This window comes from Hippocampus zosterae, chromosome 7 (genome assembly GCF_025434085.1).
Source record: "Hippocampus zosterae strain Florida chromosome 7, ASM2543408v3, whole genome shotgun sequence".
NCBI classification, from domain to species: domain Eukaryota; kingdom Metazoa; phylum Chordata; class Actinopteri; order Syngnathiformes; family Syngnathidae; genus Hippocampus; species Hippocampus zosterae.
In genome coordinates this window covers 17,264,933-17,288,249 of record NC_067457.1, presented here as the reverse complement: position 1 = coordinate 17,288,249, position 23,317 = coordinate 17,264,933, and the positions used below count along the sequence as shown (strand labels likewise).

The following is a 23,317-nucleotide window of genomic DNA, read 5'->3' as shown; positions in this document are numbered from 1 at the left end:
TAATCTGTGAAATGCGATCGGGGGTGGGCTGAGTTGTTGACTGATGTCAAGCTTAGTGGACATGGCTAACGTTTCAGCGCACAGCCTCACCGACACCGTCTTTGGTTACTTTTTACGACCTTGGATTTAGGAAAAGAAGTGGGGGGTGCGCACCAACTTTGTCAGGAAGTTGAAGGGTGTCTTAAGAAGTTTGGGAAACAATTTCTTTAGAAGCGATTGTCGGGAGGTATGCCAATTTTGTTAGGATTCAAAGGAAATGTCTTTTTTTTTTGGTGGGGGGGTGATCCAGCAGTGATGTTGAGTGGTGTACGTGGCTTAAAAAGGAAGGGAAACACTTTATTTTATTTTATTTTTATTTTTTTGGAGGGGTTTGGGGTGGGACTCCAGTTTTGTTGGGGATGATGAAAGTGGTGTACGTCTCAGTTTGGGAAAATAATTTTTTGAACCTGTGTGGATTGTGTTGCAAAATGAAGGGGTTCAAAAACTTTGAGAAAGCCTTTCCCGGCGAGTGTGCCAAATTTGAGTGCTTTAGAAGTGGGTTTGTCGAGTAAAATGTGGGAAATTCTATTTTTGAGTGGGACCACTATGTCACATTTTTGATGGGGGTGGTGTAACTTGAGGTATGGGGTGTGCTGCAATTCTTTCTATTGAGCATATAAGGGTGTAAAAGTGGTGCGTAGCTTCATAAAATATTTTCTTTTTGTTAGGATGTGCTAACTTTATGAAGGATGTTTTTTTGGGGGGGGGGTTGTAGAAGTGATTGTAGAAGATACGTGGCTTCAACAATTTTAGATATAACATTTATTTAGGCATGCATGTGCGGAGGGTGCGCCAACTGGGGTGAATCCCAGACGAAAGCGGCAAGACGATTTGCTAGCGAGGATACGGCCACACTAACAGCGGCTGATTTACAACAGAGGGAACAATTAGCCTGTAAAAGGCTCCAATTAAAATGGCTCCCTTTGATCAGCCCGGGAGGACCAGGAGGTGACAGCAAGGGAGTGGGGACGGGGGGGATTGACAGAGGGGGTACAGAGGGGGTGCATCGCCGGATCAATCCAAAATGAAATAATTAGGCGCAATTAATGAGTGTAAAAGTCAGCCAATGATATGCCAGGCGGCATTTCCTAATTGGCAGAGAGGGAGTACGGCGCATCTCTGTTACGCAGCGTCGGTAGCGTGGGGGTTTGGAGCGCACACCACACAAGGACACACTTGCAGAAATAACAAATCGGTACAAAATAAATGGCAAAAATGTTGTGACAAGAACATTTGGATTGAAAATAAGAAATTTTGTCGAAAAAAATTGTAGAACCAAAATGTGTCAAAGGTTAAAAAAAAACCCAACCCAATATATTAAAATACTAGAAAAAAATCTGAAAATACAAAACTATTTGAAATAATTTTTTGAAAAAAATATGAAATACATTATGATAAAATGTAAAAATTATATCTTATAGTGACAATAATGAAAGGTGCTTATAAATAAAATGTATTATTATTATTATTATTATTATAATAAGAAATATATAAGTAGTTACAATATTATTATCAACCCCCCCGTAAATATTTGATAAAAACATAAGAGAGGAAGAAAATATCAGGCAGACATGCAAAACAACAACAACAACAAACAATATATTAAAATACTGGAAAAAAAATCTGAAAATACAAAACTATTTGAAATATATTTTTGAAAAGAATTATTAAATACATTATGAAAAAAATGTTACAAAATATACTAACAATAAGAAATGTATAAGTAGTTACAATATTGTGATGGAAAATAATATATGCTAACATTTGATTTAAAAAAGTACACGTTTACATTTTTTTTACGAATATTGTTTTTTATTTCTTGCCAAGAATTGTTTAAAATCACTTTCTACTAATGTCTTTTTTAAAATAAACAATTTAAAAAACAATTCCACTTGTGGAGTATTTTTGCCATTTCTTTCCCCTCTAATACATTGTGTATTTCAAATATAACATTTAACTATTTGCTGTCACATTTTGTATTTTATTTTTTAGATATTTTTTATTTTCCTAGTTTAATAATTTTCAGTTTTTTTTGGGGGGGGGGGTTTTGTTGAAATATTTATTTTATTTTATTCTTTTTTACCCCAAAAATATTTTACATATTTTTGCATTGTAGCCCCAGGCATATTTTCACGACTGGTAAAGTAAAAACGTCGAGGGAGAAAATGCGCAGTTCATCTGCCGTTTAATCAGCGCTAATTGCCTTTGCTCATTAGCACAGCGACAACACCGTCGCCGCTCCCGACTGGATTCTTTATCCCTCGCGTAAATTCCCCCGGAAAGTGGGTCATTCATATCGGGACGACCACAGGAAGCCAAATGGCACAAAAAGGACTTGGCTCACTTTGTGAGAATTCTTTCGACGAGATTGGAGGAAATATGAATTGGTGGGAATTGTGGAAGGGTTTCCGAAGTTAGGTGAAAGTCGACAAGGACAAAAGTATGGGGACACCAACAACGTATCAAAATGGAAGAAAATGCGCAATTCCTGTTTTGTCAGTGTTTTTTTTGCACCTCACATTGTTTCTCTCTCTCTTTTTCTCTCTCCTTTGTATTTTTTGTTCTTATATGTACATTTTTTAATGGATATATTCATCCAGTAGTTCGGCATTCTTCTTCAATTTTTATATTTGCATACTTTTTAACATCTCATCTCATCTCATCTTCCGTACCGCTTGATCCTCACTGGGGTCGCGGGGGATGCTGGAGCCCATCCCAGCCGTCTCCGGGCAGTAGGCGGGGGACACCCTGAATCGGTTGCCAGCCAATCGCAGGGCATACTTTTTAACATATTTGACTTAATTTTCAACTCGTATTGTAGTATTTTTTTGTAAATGTTGGTATTTTCTCACCACAATGTTTTTGAATTTGTTTCCGTAGGAAAAAAGTGATCAAGTATTTGCGTATTATCTGATGTTTCAAATATTTTATGTGTTAATTACTTTTCTTTTAATTGCATTTTTTTAGCCTGGACAGATGCAGATCCAGATGCAGGTGTGAGAAAGCTTCCTGTTGGATTTCTGAGTGTGTGTTGCAATGTGTGAACAATTCTGAAATCATCACCTGAGAGACTTGCGAGCGCGATTAGATTGCTGCAAATAATTAAGTGCGGCAGTCCAACTTGAGAACACAATGAGAAACGCATTTATTTTATATATGTATTTTTTGCTGGTCCTGGTGGTGTCTTTGGTCTTCTTTTTGTGGGTCAGGGCAAGCGTTTGTTCCACAGGCTGACTGTCGTTTTTCTTTTCTTTTCAAGTGCAGAGGAAATGTGCGAGTACAATGTGAGACAATAAAGTCAGAGTCATTATTTTAAGGGCGTTACAAAAGGACGTGGGCTTCTCGCCATCAAACTTGCTGTTTACAATTATTTCTGTTTAGAATTTCTCATTTTTAAGTTCTGTTGTTTTTTCATTTTAGGTGTATTTTTGTCTTCTTTTTCTTCGATTCAACAATTTGGTATTTTCACCCTTTTTTTTTCGTCTGAATTATAATTCTCTACAATCAGGATACTTTATTGGTCTGAACAGAGCTAGAGAGAATATTTTGCCTTTTCACTTCTAGAGAGCTGATTTTAACAGATTTTTATTTTTTATTTTTTAAGATTTCCATCTCTGAAAACCCTCAAAATGCAGGCCATAAATTGGCAGGGTCGTAAGTGAACGCACCAATGGCCGCATACGCCTTTATTTCCTGGAAATCTGCTGCGCATGTAAATAGGAGTGTAATTAAATCATCTGAGTAAAACGCGGCTCAGACAGTCGCCTGGTGCAGACGATCATCCCATTGAGCATAAACACACTGACTGATTTTTTTTTTCAGGCTTGAGGAGAGTATTGGGGGTGGCGGTGGGCGTTCTGAGGGAGTGTGCTGGAATGTGTGTGTGTGTGTGTGTGTGTGTGTGTGTGTGTGTGTGCGTGTGTGTGTGTGTGTGTGTGTGTGTGTGTGTGTGAAAAGCTCACTCATTGGCAGAGTATTCCCTTTCACACGGTGGTAAAAAGGGGGATGTACAGATGTTCGGTGCATGTTCCACTGGTCTATTTTTACTGTCTAGAAAGTCTGGTGACTCAGCCCATGTGCTGCATTAAATCCAGCAGATCATAGACTGGAAATCAAATTGCCATGGTCGACATTTTCTGACAGGCACAGTGGGGAGTAAATGCCTGTACACCCTTGTTTGAATGCCAGGTTTTGGTGAAGAGTCTGTTTGAACAGCTGAAGTTTATTGCATTGCCATGCAAAAAAAAATGAAATTATGCGTGGACTAATTTTAGCCCCAAGTTTTACTCAAAGGACGGTTGGCCAAGTCTACTTCACACCTGACCTAGAGTGTCGCTAGTTAATTGATGAGTTAGTTGTTTGTGAATGAGAGACTTTGTTTGGTTAGTAATTAAGTTAATTAGATCCATAGTAGTCATTCAGTAGATTTTATTTTTCTTTTTGAATTGTTGTCGAGTGGTTGCTTGGATGGTTGGTTACTGGGTTAGCAACTTTGTCAGTGGTTTGGTTGTTTAGTTAGCTCCGTCATATTTTGTTAGTTGATCGATGCTGGCCATTTAGTTAGCTAGTTACTGAGTTAAGAAGAGCCACGTTAGCATGAACACCAGTACAGCGTGAAATGCCTGGTCCTGGCTTGTCCGGCATAATCGCAACAGACCAAATGAGGATTATTTGAATTAGTTAGTTAGTTAGCTAATCATGTAGTTAGTTAGCTGGCTAGCTAGTTGGTGAGGTTATGAATAATGTGTGTTTGATAATATCTCACCTTTTGGCCGTCGGCGTGTGTGTGGTAATAACTTGTATTTATTTTGGGTGTAATCATTGGGATTAAGCTGCCGATTCCGAAACACTCCCTCCCCCTCGCCAGCCCTTCCTTCCTCAACACCAAACGCTTTTCATTTGTCAGGGACGGATGAGGGGTTGCGGGGGGGTTGAGGGGGGGATTGGTTCAGTGGGAGGCACTGGCTCCGGGCGCCTTTGAGCCGGTGCCAAGTTCCCGCTCGCATTGTGCTGCCTACAGCTGGACTCTCCCTCCTTCCCCGCTCACTCCATTCTTTCCTTTCTTTGCCCGTGGTCGCCTTTTTTCCTCTGTGGAGAGTAGAGTGCAGGGGGGGGGGGGGGGGACAGGAGGGCAGGGGGTGGTCACTTGTCACGGGGCCAACTTTGGGGGTTTCCATCTCTTGCATGCACACACAAACACACGCCGGCTGACAAACACGGGATGCAAAAAGCACTTGCTGTCCTTTCCTTACGTTCTTCTCTACGAGTCCTTTGTTGACTCACCTGGAGATGATAGGAGGCATTTATTTTGTTTGTGCTAATAACATGATTGGAATTCAACAATATTATGATTGGGCATTTAGCGAGCTCGGGAGTAAGAGGTCAGCAGTTACTTGTATTATTGATTCTTTAGTACAGTGGTACCTCTACTTACGAAATTAATTGGTTCTGGATGAAATTTCTTGATTTGGATGGGTGGTTACCCAGGTCCGACAACTGATTAGTAGTTGGATGAGTTGGCTAATCAGTCGGTCGGTTGGATGGTCATTAGCTAATGTTTAGTCAGTTATTTGGTTGGTTAGCTTGTTGGTTTTTCAGTTGGCCAATTACCAACCCATTTTTTTTGTTTATTAGTTAGTTGGGTGCCGGTCCACTGGCAATCTCACCAGCTCTGTTCGTTGTCTAATTCATTATTTGGTGGTGTTGTTGGTCAGTCACTTGAAATTTTGATTGATCCTATCAAGCTTCCGGAAGGTTCTGGACAGAATCGGACCCTCCAAAACCTAGAATCTATGCGCTTGTTGCCACATCATCATCAAACGAGCCCAGGAAGCAAAGCCAGGGAAAAAAAAAAAAAGAGTGATTGGATACGGACGAATGAGTGGGCGCTGAGTGAGCCTACACTGTAAATGTGACCGGAGCGTAAACATTACATGTGACCAGACAGGCCGCAATTTCCTGTTTTCCCAGGCCATTAGAGCGCCACGTAAAGCACGCCACAGTCACGTTTCCTCGTGCCAGAATCCAAAGGAGAGTCCCGCACATTATGAGACTCAGCACATTGTTTCACTTAGTGACGCTCTCATGTGCTGCTGCGCTTTGCGTACTTGTGCATACGGCGCTGTATGTGCAGCCTCATGCTACGTCTCGTGAACATCAGTTGTGTCAAATGTGTTTTTATCGCAGCAGGCTGGTGATTCACGTGTGAATGGGCTCCGCCTCGTTCAAATGGCGGCTGTGTGCGGCTTTGTTCCAATAGTGGGAAAATGGCACTGACTCTTGCCACCCGGAAGTGCGCATGGCGTCCTGGCCCAAAGGTCTGTGGTAGCGCCTGGTCGAGCGCAGACTTGTTTTCACCCAGGTTAGTTTCAGCGCAGCTCATATCCAGCGGCTACCTGATCCCTGCCATCCATCATAGCTTTCACATCGCGCCTCCGGCGCTTACTCCCCATTTCATGGATCACAGAACTGCTGGCTACTCTCCCAAGCGTTGATGTAGTGGTAGCGGGGCTGGTGCATGTTTCTTTTTTCGAAGCACAACAGTCATGCGATCCTGTCTTAAATTGTATTTTGTTGAGTGGAATTTAACCCTTTCATGCATCCTGTAACCTGATAACATGATAAGCTATCCACTGAAGTAACCGCTGTCCCTGAAAGGGTTAACGCCATAAGCATGGGTGCTCACACATTGTGGATTAACCACCTGTCAAGCGTTGACTGGTACCCTAATTCTAGTTCAAGGTGTCTGTTTTGTTTGGCAATCCAAAATTGAGGGGTCACCATATCAAGCGTCTACCAGAATGCTAATGGCGGTGAAAGTCACCATCTCTACCCATTGTCAGATCTCTTTTCACCTTGCCTTCACAATATGCTCCAAAGAGGTGCCACACTAGGTACCGTTGGTTTGATTAGAAACAGAGTTTGAATGGGCTTAGCAGTGAACCCTGGTGTGTCCCTGTGTGACCGCTCGTGTCTATGCACTGTGAACTGAGCTGGAACATGAAGCTGACTGCCTGTTTTCTTCCCCCAGATGCGAAACGAGAGACACGTCTTAGTTTGAAGTGAATGACACGCTTTCTCGGGCTACACATTCAATTTGTTACCACTTCCTTTGGGCTATGACGTGTGGATTTGAAGTCACATTTGTGTCAGGCTAACCCAGTAATTAGATTTTCTGTAACAGCGAATTTACCTCCACCCCCTTCCCCCCACCGGTTATTTCCAGAGAGCCACGAATCAAAGGGTGGTGGTCGGGGGATCTCGTACAATTTGCATATCAATGCACAGGCGATGTTTAGTGTTTGGCAGCGGGAGGTGATGGTGGGGGTTGTTTGACAGGGAGAGTGTGGGTTAAGTGGTGGGACCGAATGGGTTTACCCAGCAAGCCCTGATTTTAGTCTGTGGCCCAGGGCAAAGCTATCATTAGGAGCTCGCCAGTCTCACTGAGGCGGAGGGATCGCGTGAAACTGTGTCGGCATGGGACACTCATTCTCTCTCCATATGCATGCTAAATGCTAACAATTTAATGAATGGCTTCAGTGTGGGAATTTTACTTTTGGTAGTGTTGTATTATCTACTTTTTCTCTGTTTTCTCTCTCTCTCTCTCTCTCTCTCTCTCTCTCTCTCTCTCTCTCTCTCATATACAGTAGTATATATATGTATATTGTAACAACATAGAATAATGATACAAAGAAATACAATGTAAATGAGTCAAACCGTTTTGCCACTTTTTTTTTAACTCCAATTCAATGTACATTGTGCTGCTCCTACTTGGCCACCTCATCCTTCATTTTTGCTAACTTGCAGACACATTTGCCCGATGGCTACAATTCTTAAAGTAAACTGGGGAATCATCAGGAGTTTTGTGTCTCTGGGGAAGTTGTGGACGACAAAAGAAAACGCTTTGGCTACTTTTATTGAGAACAGGTTTTTTTAAGCCCCTAATGTCAGTCTCAGCTATCAACATGAAATTGGGTTGACATGTACAGTACATCATAAATAAGTATCAAAGACGCATGTGTCATGTCTGTGTTTGTTGTGTTTGGTTTTGTTTTCAGTCCCAGCTAGAGTGGAGGGCGTTTCCCTCCAGCAGGCACACCTGTTCCACATTTACCAATCAAGCCTGCCATGTGTTGAAGGACTGCCAAGTGACGAGCACTGTCGGTTTATTGACCTTGCTCACTGTTTATGCTCAAGTGTTGTTTTCTCGACCTCGCAATCTCGTTCATAGTTTTTCTCTCTTAGTTAATCATTTTGTAAGAATTGGTATGATTTGGGCTTTTTGATTCTATTGTGTTTTTTTTTAGTAAATTGGACCCCTGTCATTTCGTTTGTATTCTCCGTTAGTGATGGCGGGATGAAGCCCTGGTTAACAGGCAACAAACCAGTAAATCTGTGCACAAAATAATGGAAGTTTTGTCCATATATTTGTGCACAGATTGTATGTTCAGTTACTTGATGTGCTTGTGTCACTGGGACACACTTTGGATAGAGCAAATGGTGTATTTTATAGATTTTTATTAAGGAATAAAATCATTTTGACTGCGTTGGGGCTCAGTCGATTTCCCCTGCCTTTGAGAAAACCCTCTCACAGTGTTGGGAGATATCTGTTCGAAATGCTCCCAAATTGGTGAAGTTCTTCGCTTTTTGGGTGGCTCCGCCTCCATTCTCAAGCAGTCGAAGTAGCACAGAAATGATCCAAGACTCACGTCAGACGGTCATGTGGGGGACTCTTCCTGGGGTTTCCGCGCCTATTTATGGAGCGCGAATCACGATGTGAGTCAATCACGTGATCGCTGAAAACGGGGCCTCGTTTGCCTTCGGTCACGTGATATAAGGAAAAAACGAGACGGGCCTCGATACGGGCTCCATTTAACCACGCCCCCTTTGTGCGGGCCATGACTCGCGACTCCAGCACCATTTGTAACATCACTATTCTCTGTGTTACCTTGCCTTTTGCAAGCGCTTTTTTTCATGGCTCCTTGTGACCTGCCATTTCTGCTTGCACTTTTTCAGTGTGCTTTTCTGTAAATAAATCTTTTTGTTCCCTGCAGTTCTTGGGATGCTAAAAAATTATCAGCACCATGCTGGAGATTGAACAGGAAGTTGGCCATTTTGGTTTCGAAGCCCCCATTTCAGACAAATTCCAAGCCTTGTTGAATTCATTTGAGGCAATTCGCCCTGATCCTATTCAGATGCTTGCAGGTTTATTTTTAGTATATTTTGTCACAATTTCCAGGAAACGGGATTAGTTTTAGAGCCTCTCAGGAACAAAAATTCCCATTCATAGTCGCATGTCTTAAAACAACAAGTTGGCATTACATGTATTTTGACGTCATTTGGACACTGGGAATATTGTGAGGGCTCAAATGTCAACAGTCTGTTTCAAACTCACTAATATTTATATAAATGTATTCTTTTCTGGAAAAACAAAGGGGATCTAATTGACGGATTGTCACGACAACGCCGCCGACATGATGCTTTCACAACAGGCCGCTCTATTTATAGCGGTGCCACAATTAGAGTGTTGTGTGACGCGCCACATGTAATTAGCGCCGCGCTCAAGGAAGCGTCGGCAGAAGTGTCAAAAAGCCTCTAGCCGGCTTTTGTCTGGAATTTTCAAAAGGGCTTGGAGGTGGGGTGGGGGTGGGGGTTGCGAGCGTGTCTGTGATAATAAACGGCACAAATGGGGCCTCGGTGCGGCCGACCTTCCACAAAAAAAGCTCCAATGAAGCAATTTGAATTTAAAGAGTGGTGTACAGTATTGTCTAGTGTGTCCTCCATTAGGGAGCTTTTCCTTAGAAAGCACTTTGCCATTTTTGCAAGGAGACGACGGCGTCAAATGCACAATAGCCGCAAAACTGGAGAATTGTAGTACCCTTTCACACAGAACCCAGCAAGGGCGTTTTTTTGCAACAACTGTGTCCGCTTTCACACAGCCACACAGCACCTCGCCGAAAAGACGGCCACATAATTATGTTTTGGTCTCACCCAAAAAAAGACAACAACCAAAAAAAAACGGACCCAAGAACCTCGGACAGCTCTTGATCGATTAAATCCATTCCGACAACTCAATGGATTCATCTCTTCGCCATTCATACGTAATTTCTACACAAATGACATCCTTCACTCCCCCCCACAAAATCTTTTTCTTATTGGTGTATGTTTTGCAAAAATTTTCCATCCGCATGTCTTTACGACCACCCAACCACAAAGCTTCATGGTTTTTGCGAAGGAAAAGCATACTTCGACATCATGTCGTGGGTTTTAACATCACCGCAGAGTTAGCCGGCATGCAGCAGAATAGCAGCCAATGTCAGCATGTCGGGCTCCTCGGCGACCAATCCCCCGCCCCACACACATGGCCCTTTGGTCGAGAAGAACAATAGCGGTAAATCACATCAAGGCACGACAATAACAACGTGGCTTCCGCATGTGCCGTATGTTACTCAACAAAGAAAAACGCCATCTTATCCCCTTTGTTCCGATCAACATTTGGGCGCCAATTAGCATCCGCTAGCCTACCCTCGCTGTTGCTGTTTGATGAGCCGCCCGGCTCTTCAAAGGCGGCTAACGACGAGACCGGCCGGGTCAGTGTACGTGCGTAATGCTTCCAAGGCGGCCCCGACAGCCTTAATCACTTCCAGAGCCTCCGTTGCCGAGTAGCTTCAAGTAAACCGACACTGACTCACAAGCCACTTCCTCTGGAGCTTTTTGACTGCCACAGGATGGGAGGTAAAAGTATTTCGACCCAAAGTAAATCAACAAAGGATATCTTTTCATCCATGGCTAAACAAATGGCGTGCTCGTGATTCGTGTGGGGACAAGTACCTGAACCTTCTTTATGTCCAAAACAAAAGAGGTTAATGGCTTGTGACCGTCCAGGATTTAACGCACCTGTGGCACCTGCGTTGCTTCAATGTTCTTGCGTGCGAGGGGACAACAACCCCACAGGCGTTTATTACCTAATTCGGCACCTACTGGTATCTATTGCCAGGAATTGGCAAAATGGCTGATTGTCAGCGAGCCACTGTCAGTTTTGGTCCACGGGGAGCTCGTTTTATTGTCCTTCGAAGATGCGCTACGTCAAAGGATTTTGTCAGTTACACCAGACAGTTGGCCGTTGCCAAATTGCCAAACTGTGTTTTCCTCATTGAATGTGGGTGGGAAAGATTTTTGAAAATTCAGCCCTTGACTTTCATTGAACAGCGTAAAATTTGCTCGGCGTGTCTGTCGTGAGTAGAGCCACCTAAAAAAAGTCTCAGGGACACTTGCCCAGAAAGTCTGACGCTTCGTTTCAAACTGGACCTTTTGCCTCCCAAATTATCTTGAAAAATACAGCCCCCAAAGCCAGTTTGCCAGAACAGCATGAAATTTGGTAGCCATGTCACTCATGAGCAGCCCACCAAAAAGTCACAACAACGCAAGCATGAAGAGCCACAGAAAGTCTGCCATCCTGATTTGAAGCGGTCGTTTTGGCCAGGGAAGTGGGTCCTTAAATGGGCAGATTTGAGCGAGCATGTGTGGAGACAGTTGGTCCTGCCGTGTGCAGCCCAGCCCCTCTAGCCCAGCAGCCTGGCGGCTCGGTGGGATCTGGAGCGCAAGCAATTGGCTGGCTGCTTGTACCGGAAAGGTCACGCCTGATTGGACAACGGTCAGCCAGATGACCACGCCCCTCGGAAGGAAGGCTCCTCTCTAATTGGCAGGTCTGGAGGAGGACAAGGAGGCAGCACAGATGCTGATGTGTGTGTGTGTGTGTGTGTGTGTGTGTGACAGGGAGAAGTAGTTGATGCTTGCGGTGGAATCGCTATCACAAGCTGTCAGACAAGAAAACGGACTCCTGATGCCCCCATCTCACTTGGCTGTTTACACACACACACACACACACACACACACAGACACTCTGTCCTAGACACATAATTTTCCTGCGGGACGCACAGTTCCGAACAATGTGCGTTTTTGGGACGCAAGGAAATTTCTCAGTCAAAACAAACAAACAAACAAAAAAAACTATGGTACATCTTTTTTCCACCAACGCAGTGTCACAGTTTGAGAATCGCCGCCATTGTTGTTTTGATCTGGCGTTAAGTAATCTCGCGAGACGAGATTGGCGAGATCGGCGTTCAACCTCGTGGAAAGCAGGCAATTGCCAAGTTGTGCAACATTAAAATAAGTGTTGGGAACAAGTGTTGCAAAAATTTATTGTGGAGATATCACAGAGGAAGCAGCTCAAGTTGAATAGTTTTTTTGCGATTGTAAGTTGACTTTGAGAAAGCCTTGAACTTGTATGCATGATTGATTGAAATTGTTGCAGCATTTGTTTATAAGAACTAAACCTATCATCAATGTATATTGTTGTTGTTTGCATTATTATCATATGCAATTGAATAAGTAGACCGTTTCAGAATTCGAAATTTGGGACTCTAAATGCATAATGGGACTCATACTTTTCTGATCGGTGAGTCCCTGGGACTCGCTGGGCTCAAACTATAAAATTATCACTGAATATATGGTGTATATGTTTACACTGTAAAGGCGAAATAATGAATATCACTGAGGATAAGGTTGGATTTTTGTTGTTGTTGTTGTTTTTTTTTTAGAAAAAAGTTCCATATTTTATGTTTTCTATTGAAAAATGTCGTTTTTCATTGAGGAAAGAGGCTTCTTACATATATTAATATATATAGATAGATAGATTGCCAGGAATAAGGTTTTTACTTGGTGCTGTAGTTTTGTCCTCAAGAGATCTACATTTCCCCCCTACCCCCTCGGAAACGTATGGCTTTTGTCAAACATGCAGTACACGACCTTTTCTTGAAAATATACGACGAGGTTAGCTTCATGTATTCGCCGCATGCTGGATAGCTGGACACACCTGGTTAGGGCGAGAAAGAGACATCCGCGGATAGAAGGTGCAACATTGGTATTCTCTCTCGGCTGCTGTTCGACAATATACGCTAATGGCGTGGTGGGCGCAAGAGGAAGAGATGAATAATATATCGGCATCATTTTTCAAGCGCTGCGCTCCCAAGTGCTCCATTATGACCGCACGAGTTGCAGTGAAGCACTTTGGGTCAGTGGGCCTCTCCGATGTGCTCGTATTGCTCGCCATCAATCACATAAAAAGGAAATATAAAAACCCCAAAGTCTGACCGGCGGCTTTCTGGCCGTATCCTCGGCACGCCGGAACTGCGCCGCGCATTAGCACATGACGCCAAGTGGTGCTATTTGTTTGCTTGGTACGGTTTGTATTTTTTGGGGTGTATTGCTATTGCTAAACTTCGTGTAGATGCCACTTGATGTGTGTGTAATGGGATTACCAAAACAGTGAGACACGAGGGTGGACTTTGACACCCGACAATCACTAATCCTGCCCTGTTGTTGCTGTCGGATCGATTTTTCATACGTGCTACTTGAAGTCATGTAATCGCGGGATGCTGTGTCACTGTGTCAGATGCGACTATTTTTGCAGAGCCCTGGTGTGAAAGAAGCTTTCAAGACCTTATGACCTGATGACAGGAGTGTGGTTGACAATTCAGGACAGATATTAACTCTGAGAAAGAAAAAAAAAACGACCCCGGCAGGCACTGCCGCATAAACAATTCATGAGGAGCCTTTCCATTTTTCATATGACTGAAATGGATGTTTCATGTCGGGAGTCGAAGAGCACAGAGAGGAGGGGCTGGTGACGGCGTCAGCTGGAATGGCACCAGTGAGTTGTGGCCTTCGGTCTACTGAGAGATCCTCTTGACAGCATTCCTGTGTTGTCGTGTGGATCGCGTGGCTGTGGGGATGGTGCAGCGACGCAAGAGGGGCTGATGGCTTCGGCGGCGTCTCCACAGGAACTTTTATCGTGACAATTCTTTGGGGGCGGCAGGGTGGCTGCAGCGGGGTCGCCGCAACGTTAGCGGGGGGTGAGGGCTTCAGTGGTGGTGGGTGGCGTCTCCTCCACAGGAAGTTGATAGGCCCTGGCTGGATGTTGTAATTGAACGTAATGATAATTAATATGATCGGCGGGGAGGAACTGTGTTTTTTTTTCTTAATCTGCAGGCAATCTGATGAAGTTTTCTTGCATCATTTCAGAGAGAGATGAAACTCATTTTTGTGGAAGCAGGGAGGTTAGTATTACTAAAGATGGCGGTGGGAGGAAGGGGTAGGGTGGGAGGGGGGGGGGCGCATCATTAATTCATACGCCGGTGCTTTTCCTCTTGGCCGGGCTGAGAACTGATGTTAAATTGGGATAAATTGGCTTTGATGTGCTCGATAACAAGGCAGGATTAACACATGTGATGTGCTTTGGAAAATTGATTTTATTTTATTTTTTTAAATATCCTTAATGCTTGACTGAAAGGCAATTTGGGAGTTTAATACGGGATATAAGCATCCATCCGGCTATGACCGCAAACACTTCGCGACGCTAAAGTCATCCACGGAGACTCTTAATTTGAAATAACAAAAAAAAAAGTTATACATATATAATATAATATATGTGATATATATATATATATATATATATATATATATAGATAGATAGATAGATAGATAGATAGATAGATAGATAGATACATGCTAAAAGTCTTTTCTGATGTCCATGACATTTGTCCAGTATCGTTTCGCACGATACTGGACAAATGTCCAGTAAAATTCGCACAATTCTTGTCACTTTGTGGTTATCAAAACAAATCCAACAGAACTAAACCGGCTTTCTGCGTAGGAATGTTAATGGCCACAAAACGTGTGGCTTTCTGAACTGTCCCAGTGTACTTTTTTACAAGCTTAGGGCCGACTTGTTCGCCACAAGAAGGAGTCATGCCGTAACACCTCTGAGCAAACTGTATTTCAATTAGTGCTGTAGTGTGACCGATTCGCAAGAGATTTATTTTCAGTTCACAGTGGCTTTCGATCACTGGTTCGTTCAGCTCCATCTCGATTTATGTAACCAATGACTAAAAACACTTTGGAACCCAATAAGTACATACCTTGCCGGGTCCATTGCAGTCAATTGGGGAAGGTAAGCCTGTCAATATAGCCCCACTCTCACTTTTATTGTCGCTCAAGTCCTGTTTTTGTAGCAAAATTGCTTATCGTGTTCTGGTTTTAAGTGACAAAGTATAATACGCTATCTCTGCACCCTCAAAAGCTTACCCGGGCTCACCATGTAACGTCGCAAGCCACCCATAACTAAATCTCACAATTTGCAGTAATGAGTCGCAATTGTCATTTTTTGTGTTGATCCAATACGAGACGGTTTTGGCCGCATCATGCTGTATGTGGCGGGCACTTGAGCTTCTGACCTGTTCGAAATTGCACCGACTGGCTGGCAAAACCGAACTGGTCTGGAGTGTGCCGCCAGTTCGCTCACACAAAAAGCTTGTAACACTAAGGCAGGGGTGGGCAATTATTTTTTGCTTAGGGCCACATGAGAACCAGAAAATACTATGGAGGGCCGGATTAAAAGGGTGAACTAATTTCGACATAATATTAATTGGATTTCTTTATTTAAAAAGCAGTATTTTGCATTTTTTGGCACGTTTTTCAGACTTTAAGAGTACATTATTCCGTCATATCGAACGGGATTTGCTTGACTTTGCGCTACTGCGGGCTTCCGTATCGTCTCCCCCTTCCTCCCTATGCTCTGCAACTTCAAGTAACTGTGCCACCTGGCGTTGAAATGCCTGTCATTACAAGTCCAAATGAAATGAATGCAGTCGTTGACATCAAACCTTAATTGTGTACCAACCTTCGGCGGGCCGGATTAAAAAGACCAATGGGCCGGATTTGGCCCGCTGGCCGTAGTTTGCCCACCATTGCACTAAGGGGTGACTGGTCTGATCTCATGTGGGTCAAGACCGGTCACAGGTGGGGGAAGAATTGTGAGGCAGGGTTGGTTTGGGGGTTGTCCCAGGCTGAATACCCCCCATAGCCGAGGCACCTGCACGGGACACAAAAGCTCCACCGATTTTGCTTCGGAGAAAGTGGGTCGCTCGGGTGGGTGTCGGCGGTGGGGGGCGGGCGCATGTTTTAGCCAATGTGAAAACAAAGTAACACAAACTGGAGCCACAGCAGGGGAACAGCTGGAGCCCGCCAAGGCCGGGGTGCCGTCTGGGTGGTCCAACACACAAAGACGCACCGAGATGCTCGGAAACGGAGAAGCGACGTGAGGATAAGTTGGGTTTTTTCCCCCAATGTTAGTTCCAATCATATCCCGTGCCTCGTTATTCAATAACGCCTTTAGATGTGTACGCGTAATTCAAAACAAGCTGATGTTGCACTGTAATTACACTGTAATTACACTCACCAGATTTTTTTTCTTACATCTTTTGACTAAAGTTAACTGAAAAAAAATGACATAACCTGCTCACAAAAGAGCCCCCTCGCTTATCAGGCCAAGATATTTTGCATGATAAAAAGCAAGATAAGTCACACGGGAGGTCCTCCTCATTTGCATATCCCTGGGGGTGGGCGCCGGAATATAGCTCCGTACGTCTCGTGGCTAATAGGCCGGCTGTAGCGTGAGCTGCGTGCGCGAAGGTTACTTTCATTTTGATTGTCAGCTCTGGTTTGATTTGCCGATGAAAGACGGGTAATTGTACTTGAACTAAGTGAGTAAGGATAGATTTGTGTGTGTGTGTGTGTGTGTGTGTGTGTGTATGTGTGTGTGTGTGCGTGTGTGTGTGTGTGTGTGTGTGTGTGAGAGAGGGTGAGTGGGCTCAAGGATGCATGGCTGAGTGCCGATCCTCACCGTGGGGCGCCGCTGGCGTAGAAGGTACCTCACGTTTTGTAGGTGGGGGGGGGGGGGGGAAATACTTATACTGGAGAATTACCTCTGGTTGAACTCAACATCTTGTGGAATATGTGAAATTGAGGCAGGGCCATGCAAATCTGCCCACAAGTGTCACCAAAAAGCCAAAGAAAAAGCACAAAAGAATGAAAAAAATGTTGACTGGTGGACTTTTACGACACTTCTCAGGCAGAGCGAAGAGATTCGTGGGCAAGACGATGCAGATGATGTGGCGACAGACCGATCGTATCAATTTGTGTCGAAAGGAAAGATTGACCATATTTGGACAACGATGGTATCGCAGCATGATCAAATCCATTATATCGCCAATACCATTGTTGTGACATGGTCTTTGTTTTCCCGGACCAGGAAATGGACAACAAAGAGAAGGAAACGAGGCCGCATAGGGAAAAAGTTGAAAAGCCGGCGGTGGATTTTGAAAAGGGTTGCCAGGTGAGCATCGGGATGGGCGCCTCATTAGCCAAAGCAAGCCGCAGCCTGGGGGGCCCAGACTGTGATCTTAACACGTTTGTGCGTTTACCTTCCAGATGGGTCAACTTAGAGCACTTCATCCCAGTTTCGGGGCCCTCGAGGACACTTTGAGTTTCGGGGGCCCGCAAAGCGTGCATCCCTGAGCGCCCACTAGGCTCTGGAAAACGGGGGGGGGGAGGGGCTGATTTTTCCTTTTTTTTCCTTAAAAATTTTTTGGGGGTACATTGTAAACCAGAACATCAAAGCAATACAACCCCCGTCATGATGCTACTTTTGTGACATTTTGTTTCTTACTTTTTTCTTGATTACATTTTATTTTTCCGACTACCCTGGAAAACTCTTTTGGGCTTTATCGGTCCACAGTGTTGTGAGACATTTAAGCAGTGCAGCTTTCAACATTAATTGGAGAATTCTTAGCCCCTTATCAATGCTTCCAAATTCAGTTCAGCCTCCATTACACACATACACACACACACACACGCACGCACACACACCGACTCTCAACCCCCCCTTCCTGGATATCGGACATCAATCTCGCCAGCACCGTCTGCTAAGCCTCACTGGGCAATTAACCACATTGAGAGTGAAAGCTCTAATCAATTCCTGGCCGTCTCCACCACACGCGCGCACGCACACACACACACACACGCGCACTAACACACACACACTCTCTCTACAGTTTGTTGGCTTTGCCGTTTATACGAGTGTCCAAAGAGCACTTTTAAATCCACAAGTCCCTTGAAAGAGCAACCCAAAAAATAAAAAATACACCAGCCAGTCTGGTTGTTGATGAGCGCAAATGTAACTTGGTTTTCTGGCCATCAACTAGCGCAACGCAAGAAAACAAGCGCTGTTGTGTAACAGTTTTTAAAAATGACATCTAACCTTACTGACACAATTGCTTTTGTTTTCGTTTGCATGTGAATGTCTTTCAGCATACAACGACACGAATATTTAAGAGAACACTTAAAAAACACAAGCAATTTTGTGCCACTGCTGAAAATGGCCAACAAGTACCCGTGTTCAATGCAGCACAATTCATCGTCAGCAATTCAAATGTCAGCAGTCCATAGTGTAACACTTTTTGAAATCGGCATTATTTTTGCAAATGCTGAAGACTGTCGTGAAAAGATGTTCAATCTATGCGAGTTGGTCGCAACAAAAACAACAACGGCGGCCCTCAGCGCCGTATTAGCCTGGCGTTTGTGCTAATGACGTCAAGATCTCAGGGCATCTCGTCTCATCGATCGACAGCGGCCCAAATGTCAGCACCAGCCAGCGGGCCTCGAAACCCCCGAGCAAACCAACACCGAGGGGAGGCACTGGAGGAGGGGGTAGGCCAGGATCGGGGTGGGGTGGGGGCAAGAAAAAGGCAGCCCCAGAATAGCCTACAGGACTCCTGAGGCTGTTGGGACAGACGGACATTGATCGAGGGGCAAAATGAATAATGATTGGACAGATTATATACTGTAAATAATTCCTGGCTCCAGTTTCAACCGTGTCAACGTTGAATGACATGTTTTCATTAAAAAAACAAAAAAAAAAGTATTTCTTTGGTGGTTTCTTCAATCACTTGCGTTGTACAGGGATTAGCATTAGCAAGATTAGCATGAAGGCATAGGCCTGACTTTTTGTTTTTTTTAAAGAGCTGAACCTTGCAGTTTCCTGATAAGAAACAATGCAGGGGGGTTGGTTGGGAGTAGAGGGAGGGGGATGGGGGCCAATTTGTATAAACTCTGAGAAGCTTCTGACGCTCATTGTTTTGTTCCTTTTGTTTCATCCCCAACTTTTTAAGCCTCCGATCTGATTGTCTTTAATGCTTTGGAGAAACACATTCACATAAGTGCTATTTAGTGAAATTATTTTCATTTTAATTGCAGTGATGTCCTGGCATTCCCAAACAAGCGGACTAAGCATCCCACTGGATTGCTCTTATCATGCTACATTCAAATCCGACTTTTCTTTGCATTCTATTTTTCCTATTTCAGAGGTCTGAAATTGAGGGTCCACCGAATTCTCTGAACAGCGAGCTTTCTGCAACGAAAATCTCTATGATGATTTAATTGCGTTAAAACTCAGTTTGGCGTGAGACGCATAGTAAATACATATCACGTTTTCTGCATTACGAAGGTTTATGGAGTGCACCCTGGTAATTATAACCTATAACTGTCTTATGAATTCCGTCCATTCAAAGCGTTTATATGTTTCAGATTTCGGAGGTTTGTAGAAAGCATCGTCAAATATTTTACCTCAAGGGGCGTTCACTTGTCTCTTGAATGCTTAGATTTTCCAACTTTCTGTCATAAAAATCATTTCTGTTTGATGGCGTTAAAAACAAAATAAAAAGTAAAAATCTCAATTTCTGTTTAATCGTAGTAAAACTCTCCAGAGTGTGACGCATAGTAAAAACGTGGCTTTTTTTTCTAGCTCTCAGAGCTTTGATGGACCACTTTCTGAATTCTTTGACTTTCCACCTTGTAGTTTGTCAAATTTCCGAGGTATACGGAACGCACCATAACTCGGTAAAAGGGGCGTTCGCTTTTCCCTCTAATTCTCTGAGTTCCCAGTTTTCTCTGAAAAATGTGTTCATTACTGTTTCACGGCGTTAAAACTCTCTATCGAGTCCGACGTTTTGCGGTCACCTATCGTAAAGGCACACAAGGACAGATTAAGAGCTCCACGGGGTCTCTTTTTGCGTGGTTTCTCTGCTTGGGGCCGCCCCAGAGGCATATTTAAAGTTGCCGCTGCTACTCGCGCGTCGTGATAGGCTGACTCCTGTGAAGAAAGGAGCTGCTCGGACTCGACTCGCCAGTGCCGCTGGAGACGCTCTCGCGACGACCGCAGTAGCGAAGCTCCGGCGAAAGAGGACATAAGACGTGTATTTTTTTGTTTTGTTGTTATTTTTATATGTATACCTAGGTTGATAGTCTTTTTTTAATTCACCATATTTATTGTGCCCCGGAGGAGTGATATGAACACCTAACGCGCGGCGGTGGCGGACGATGGTGAAAGAAGAACCGGGATCCGAGCCTGAGCAGCCGAACGGAACTTATTGTTATGTTGCGATTGTTTGGGCTATGGTACTCCCGAGTGAGCTCGGCTTCGGTCCTTCGTCGGCCCTCCAACGGGAATATTTTACCGGTTTTTAACCAACTTTGAAGGATAAACGCCGAGCGAAAGAAGGTTTTTTTAAAAGGATTTTTTTCTCTCTCTCCTCTTCGGGGATTTAAATTCGTTGGTGCTCCTCGGGGGGGGTGAGGGGAGATTCATGTGGCCACTCTCTCGTTTCTAGTTTTCCCTCTTTGGGGGTGGGGGGACAGAGTGCATAATGAGCAAAGAAAGACCCAAAAGGAATATTATTCAGAAGAAATACGTAAGTACGCCTTCAAGTTTCTCTCCTTAAAATGCTTCAACTTTCATCTGGGGGGAAGGTGGAGGAGGAGTCGGGGTGAAGCTCCCCAGCAGGCAGATTGTGCCTTTTCAAAACCCGTTTTAAAACCCAAAATTTGACGTCAAACTCCAGCATTCCTCAATGTTTAGTCCTCTCTCGGAGCTTTTATGGACACCTTTGTCGCCGCGGTTACTGGCTTCGTGACCGTGCCTGACTATATTGTGTCCACTTTTGCGCTAATTGGGTTGAATTGTGTTAAATTGACACAACGTGGCTTTAATTTGGAACCAAAATGGCTTTTTGTGTGCTCGCGTTTGGGGGGGGGGGCAGTCGTCGGCATCGTCGGCCACGGCTCTCACCCCACCAACCCCCAGCTTGGTCTCTTCGTGTTATCTCACTTTTTTTGTGGAGGGGGGGTGTTGACGAATAGTAACACCGGCTTTGGAGGGCTTTAATTCCACGGGAGCGTGTTTTAACTCCACGCGAGTGTGTTGTCGTCTGTGGTCCCTTTAATCAGCCCCTTCCTCGTACAAAGTGAGCGAGGAAATGAAAGGGGGTCACGCAAAATCAGCATTTTTTCCATCTTGAATTTAACCCCCATTTCATCGTGTTTTCCGTGGGAGGTAAAGGAGGGGTGGGTCGTATACACGAGTTATCCCACTTTGGGTAGTCCCTTTTCGGGGTGGCGATTTGGAATCCGGCAGGTATTGGCGTGACCTTCTGCTAGCTAGCTAACATCGAAGCAAAACCTCGCGCGCTTAGCCTGCTAGCGTCAATTCCCCAGCCTAAACAACACAACAAAATACTGACTTTTAAGCGTCAAGTATGTTTTTGTTTTATTAACCGACTCGTTCAAACGAGTCGCATTGCAGGGGGACGTGGGGCTCATGAACGTGACGAGCAGCGACCATTTTCTGTTAGCGTGCAACGCCGCCGGCGAACGGGCCGTGGGTATTTCACTCTCAGCTGGCAAGAGTCGTGCGAATTTTGCGGGGGTGTGCAGTGTTATAACGTGTCGTTGAAGTTGTCGTGCAGTCGCTTTGTTCCCCGTCTCGTCTGGCCATTTAAAGTTTCCTGCACGTACTCGCACGTTGTCGGTGGTGCTGCGTTCAGGTACTCGTTCGTTTGAAAAAGAAAACTCAAGTGTTCAATGCCTGGTTAAGCAGCTTGTCGGCAATGATTTAGTCGTATACTATCAAATATATGCACCACCGTAGTTGAGAGGGATGGACTTGTATTAAATGTGAGTCTCTTTCACACAGATCCTGTGGAATCGCTCGAAGAGATCACCTCGCATCTGTCGGCTTTCGTCTTTTAATCAAAACCCAGCCGCACGGTGTCCTATCACACTGATGAAAATGAATGATAAATGGGACTTTCACACTGAGAACCATCAGAATTGCAGCAAGGAGCTTTCTGGGTGTGCCTCTTTCACACAGAATGCAGCGACCTTAAGACTGGGTCATTCGTTTTTTTCTTACAGAGATCCTGCGAAATTCTGGTCAAAAGACATAGTGTTTTTCTGCCTTCTCGAGTTTAAACAAAGCACAACAGGTAGTTGGTTGGCGCCGAATCCAGCATGACAAAAATACTTGTTTGAAGCCATTGGTGGCATATTTTGCTTTGAGAACAATGACTGTATTTTAGCTACAAAATCCAGATATGCCTTTTTACACAAAAAAGTAATGGACGCAACCCACCACCAGATAAACACTTGTCATTAGCCTCTTACAGACAGAAATCACGCACAATTCCTGTAAGGATGGCATGACCTTTGGCATTAAACCCAAAGAACGGGGCATATTTTGGTAGATAAGTATGCTTTCATTCAGCCACATTGCGTCTTACAATCGGATGAACAGATCACGTAAAATACCTTCAATACCTTAAAGCTGAGAGCACTTCCGAGAGTTAGTGCTGCCAAGGAAACTAAGCAGCTAACTAGCATGGTTAACAAAAGGTCATTTGCACTTTTTGCAAAGTAGAGAAGAGCAGAGATGTAGCTACGTTTTGATTTTAATTCGGAAAAAAAACATTTTTCCAAATGTGCCTGGTCGCTAAACAAATAAACCAATAGCGCCATCGGAGCTTTTGCCATCTAGAAGTGTGCGGATGACCTCATACTGAAACGGTCTGGAGTGCCGTGATTGTGTCTGTGGCGTTTTTTTTCCGCCGCTAGCACGCGCATATTCCACATCTGTCTTGCATTTATCAGCAGCTGCTTGCAGTCGCCGCGTCGACATTTCTGCCAAACCTGCAAGGACAACTCTTAACCCTCCACCCCTCCCTCATTCTACTAACCCCCTCTATCCAGTTTTCAAGCCGGGCCTTACTGATCCCCCGGTGCCCTCCCTTAATTAGCGTAAGACAATTATGCATGCTCGGCTTAACCATTTCCCCTCAAACACGAGCCCCCCCGCCCTACCCCCCAGACCCCAATAAAGCATAGCGTCTTCATTAGTAATGAAATCATTGATTAAACGTAATAAAAGCGAACCAGGCAAAACTGATCCACTGGAAACCGCCCCGCTGCCATTATTTTGTCCTCTGGAGGAAATCATGGCGAGTTCGCAGCCCAGCTTCGTTTGGGCCGACTCTCATGGTTGTTTCTCAAC

General features: G+C 44.3%; 1 protein-coding gene and 2 long non-coding RNA genes across 3 annotated transcripts in view; 2 read left to right on the top strand and 1 right to left on the bottom strand.

Moving 5' to 3' along the window:
* The window catches only part of LOC127604318 (uncharacterized), a 35,894-nt gene extending 18,432 nt beyond the window's left edge, over positions 1-17,462 (top strand). Inside the window, exons 4-5 of the long non-coding RNA XR_007963250.1 lie at positions 17,189-17,272; positions 17,368-17,462. This is a non-coding gene — a long non-coding RNA (uncharacterized LOC127604318). The remainder of the gene's footprint in view (positions 1-17,188; positions 17,273-17,367) is intronic.
* LOC127604303 (uncharacterized) overlaps positions 1-23,317 on the bottom strand; it is a 154,550-nt gene that overhangs the window by 63,378 nt on the left and 67,855 nt on the right. The gene's annotated exons all lie outside the window — the stretch shown is intronic.
* Positions 20,089-23,317, top strand: part of jarid2b (jumonji, AT rich interactive domain 2b) — a 62,449-nt gene continuing 59,220 nt past the window's right edge. The window contains exon 1 of the mRNA XM_052071017.1: positions 20,089-20,684. Within this exon, the coding sequence (XP_051926977.1) occupies positions 20,640-20,684 (45 nt within the window). The 5' untranslated portion in view covers positions 20,089-20,639. The remainder of the gene's footprint in view (positions 20,685-23,317) is intronic.